Source organism: Acomys russatus, chromosome 3 (assembly GCF_903995435.1).
Source record: "Acomys russatus chromosome 3, mAcoRus1.1, whole genome shotgun sequence".
Classification (NCBI taxonomy): Eukaryota; Metazoa; Chordata; class Mammalia; order Rodentia; family Muridae; genus Acomys; species Acomys russatus.
The window spans coordinates 31,853,258-31,856,961 of record NC_067139.1 but is presented as its reverse complement, the minus strand read 5'-3'; the positions used below and the strand labels follow the sequence as shown (position 1 = coordinate 31,856,961).

At 60.3% G+C, this 3,704-nt stretch overlaps 1 protein-coding gene across 1 annotated transcript; it reads right to left on the bottom strand.

Moving 5' to 3' along the window:
* Positions 1–412: 412 nt before the first annotated feature.
* On the bottom strand, positions 413–3,343 carry LOC127187016 (homeobox protein BarH-like 1). The gene is made up of 4 exons (XM_051143275.1): positions 3,121–3,343; positions 1,225–1,516; positions 1,058–1,142; positions 413–715 (listed from the first exon to the last, which is right to left on the bottom strand). Exons 1-4 carry the CDS (start codon positions 3,341–3,343, stop codon positions 551–553), a joined length of 765 nt encoding a protein of 254 aa, XP_050999232.1. The 3' UTR covers positions 413–550.
* Between the last annotated feature and the right edge of the window lie 361 nt (positions 3,344–3,704).

Below are 3,704 nucleotides of genomic sequence, written 5' to 3'. Positions count from 1 at the left end.
ACCCCTCTCCGATTCGGAGCCCAAGCCCGGCAGCAAGCCTCCCGCTGTGTCATAAAATATTTTTATTGGAAAAAAGTCACCGTCTTCGCAAGAGGAGGGTAGAAGCCCCTGCGACAACGGGGACCAGGTATCAGCTGATCTGCCAGAGCCTACTCCGCAGGGGAGGGCGTAGGGACCTGCACCTGGAGGACCCGTCCCCAAGGCGCGGAAGCGGGTGTGTGCCTGCCGGTGCCCGAGCCCAGAAGGTCGGCTGGAGGCCAGGGAAAGGTGTGGGCAAGGAACGGGGCGTGAATGCACTTGGAGCACCGGACACTGAGGAGCTCTGAGACAGACCAGAGGCTTCGGCCACGGTGGACACGACTCTCCCAGACTCGGGGCAGGAGCTCCCTGAGCTCTGGGATTGGCTTCCGGGTCTGTGTCCTTCCTTGTTTGGCCCTTAATTGTCCGCGTTCAAAGTAGTAATGAAACGTTTAGAAAGCAAACGGCTTGGGCGCGGAAGGGCCTGCTCCTGGCTTCCCGCCGCCGAGGGCACCGCAGCTCGGCGAGATGCTCAGTCCTCGCAGTTCCTGTCGCTGGGCTCGCCCGCCATCTCCGCTGGCTTCTCTGCCTCCTTGGCGCGCTCCTGCTCCGTGAGCTGCTCGCTCGTGGGGATGGAGTTCTTCTTGGGCCGCCCCTTGGGCTTGGTAGGGGACTCCAGGCCGCCACCCTGCAACACCTGTTCCGAGAATGAACAGGACTAGGGTGAAGTGGGAATCAAACCACCCGGTGACCAGGGCCCAACCTAGGAATCACCAATGACTCCAAGCCCTGAAGAACCAGTGGCTGTTACAGTGTTGTGGAGAGAGCGAGCCCAAGGTGGAGGGATTAAAGGCTGCCAAGAGGTGCTTGGGATGGGAGAAAATGTCAGCCCTGCAGTGAACCAAAATAGAAAGAACAGAGTGCACTGGGTGGGCTGGGCAGAGGCTCCGTGTGAGGAGGGTGGGGAAGCAATTCTTGAAGGATTCGGGGACAAAGCCCAGAAAACCCCAGCCCGCAGGAAGACACCACCCACACTCACTATTTTCTTCCACTTCATCCTCCGATTTTGATACCAGGTCTTCACCTGCAACTGGCTCAGGCCCAGGGACTCAGCTAGATCTATTCTGGAAAGAGCAACGCACACCCTCAGCAGGTCAGTCCACCACCGGCTTACCGTCCCCTTAGCCCAGTCTCTCCCGGCACTACCTGTCAGGGGTGGAGAGGTACTTCTGCTTCTCGAAGCGTTTCTCTAGGCCCATAAGCTGCAGTTCCGTGAACACAGTGCGGCTTCGGCGTCCTTTCTTGGCTTTCGTGCCAGGTTCCCCGGAGCCAGCTGCTTCCAGCTTCCCGCGAAGTTGCAGCTCCAGCGGCAGGTGCGATGCGCCTGCGGTGCCAGGGATCCCAGGCCCCGCGGCCAGCAACGCTGAGCCCAGCCCGGAACAGCCAAGCGGCGCCAATGGGAACTTGAACACAGCAGCTTGCTCAGCTTTCAGCACTGCTGCAGGGGTGAAAAAAAGCGAGAGCGAGGTGAACTGAAGTCCAGCCTCCGAGGCCGCTGCACTTTGCGGCGCAAGGAAGGCCTGAGCGAGCGACTCGCTGAGGACTTAAGCGTCCCGGCGACCCTCCTTGACGTAGTCATACCGGGATGTCTAGGAAGGAATTGCCCTCCTCACCCGGTGCTCTGTTCTGGGTTCCCATGAGCCAGCAGGATCTGAGATGTCAGGGTTCTTAAGAGCAAGTTGGCTGCTCAGAGGGCACAGAGAGTATGTCTTTCGTGAAAAAGACAAACTAAGACGAAAAGGGCGAATGTGAAAGACTGGGCTTTTGCGTTTGGAAAAGAACGCTGTGGAATGCGAGCTTTTCATTTTTCAGACGCTGCACAGCACTTTCACCCGCCTTCTGAGTCTTGGACATCAACTAAGAGAGGGTCACCAAAGCATCCTTCAAACCCGAAAAGTGTCTTTCTTGTCTCCTCTGTTTACGCTTTCCCCCAAGTTCTGTAGTCCAAAGCCGGCTATTTGCCCGCTTCAAACGAATTACCAAGACCGGAGTCGTTGCTAGTGAAAGGCATTAATTAGAGAGGCTGTGGACCAGATGAACCTCAAACAGGCAAACTGGACCAACTGGCACCAGGATGGAACTTGTGCCAGCTGCCACTAGCTGAGCTGGAGTCGATATATAGCCTCCTTGCCTGATAGGCTTCTCATAATTGAATGGGTCTCAGCAGGGGACCCTCAGCGTGGGGAAAGCAGAGGAAGGAAAGTGGGGAGGGGAAAGAGAACCCTCGAGGGGAAGTGGTAAAAAGGAGACAGATCCACCCAACGACTAGGAAGGAGGTTAACCAAAGAAAGTTAGTACAAGCTCTAAGCCAAGACAGAGAAGGCACACAGTACAGGGCAGACTGCCCCACAATCCTCCTAGAGACAAGACCAGGACAGAAAAGTTCTGAGCAAGTGGTTCAAGACGCGTGGAAGTCCTGCTGACCTGGAAGTAGAAGGGCCAGCGGGCAGCGCATCACAACCAGGCCTCTTTCCCTCAAACAAGGCCTATGGAGATCCCCGCTGCAGCACAGGCCTCCGTTTGTCTCTAGCTGGAAAGCACAGTGCTCTAGGAGGCTCCTGGGCGGCTTGGGCCACCGTCAACAATCAACACTGTGAGATACCACCCTCTTCTCCAGAGGACTCAGCATTCCTAGTGTGGGTAGCTACTGGCATGCCTAGTTAACCCTACCCCAAAACTCAGGCTTGAAGTCATTTTTATCCAAAGTGACCCGTAGACCAATCGATTTTGCATCTACCATGGCATTGCGGGCTCTGGTTCCTGGGCGTGGAAAAGTCATAGCCGCCCTAAAGCAGAAAACAAACTCTCTTCTGGCCTGGCTTGAGGACACAAGGCCTGGTTTCTGCGTAGCCCATTGCTCGCACCTTCTACTTCCCTGTTCGAGTGAGCAAAGAGAAGCGCCTGGGGCCTGCGCTTCCGAGCTGCACCCCATTCCGCTTCAGAAACAGAGGGGAGCTGGAGGTTGGATTGTGGACAACCCTAAGGCTAGTCTTCCACCCTCCTGCCAAGCCCAGTCCGTTGCACGGCGGCCCCTGCACGTACCCAGGTGGCTGTGGAAGGGCCGGGCGGCCAACAGCGCCTGCACGCCAAACTTAAGCAGCTCTCCTGCGGCGGCTGCGGCGGCCGCAGGCGCTGCACCCTTAGGCCCAGGAGGCTCGGTGAGGATCTCTTCGATCATGAAGCTGCGGTAGCGGTGCGGCCGATGGTCAGCACATCCCTCGGGCGGACCAAAGCGCGCGGCGCCCGGCTCCCCGGGCCGTTGCATCGCGGCACCCGCGGATGCGCCCGCGGCTAGGCAGCGACGGCGGCAAGACTCGGACGCGGGGCGGGGGGGCCCGCGCGGGGCTCTAGGCCGGCCCGCAGCTCCGGGCGGCGCGCGGGAGCCGGCTCATGCCCCCTCCCCCGCCGGCTGGCCGGGCGGAGGCGCAGGGCGCGGGCGGGGCGCGCGGGGCTCGGCCAGTCGGACCCGGGACTGCGCCCCCGCCCCGCGCCGCCGCGCCTCTAGCCCGGCCAGCCCCGCGTCACTGCCTTGCCCCGCCCGCCCTGCCCCGCCCCGCCCCGCGCCACCGCCCCCCACCCCCACCCCTACCCCCTAGGCCTCGCCGGAGGGAGGGACCCAGGAGGGA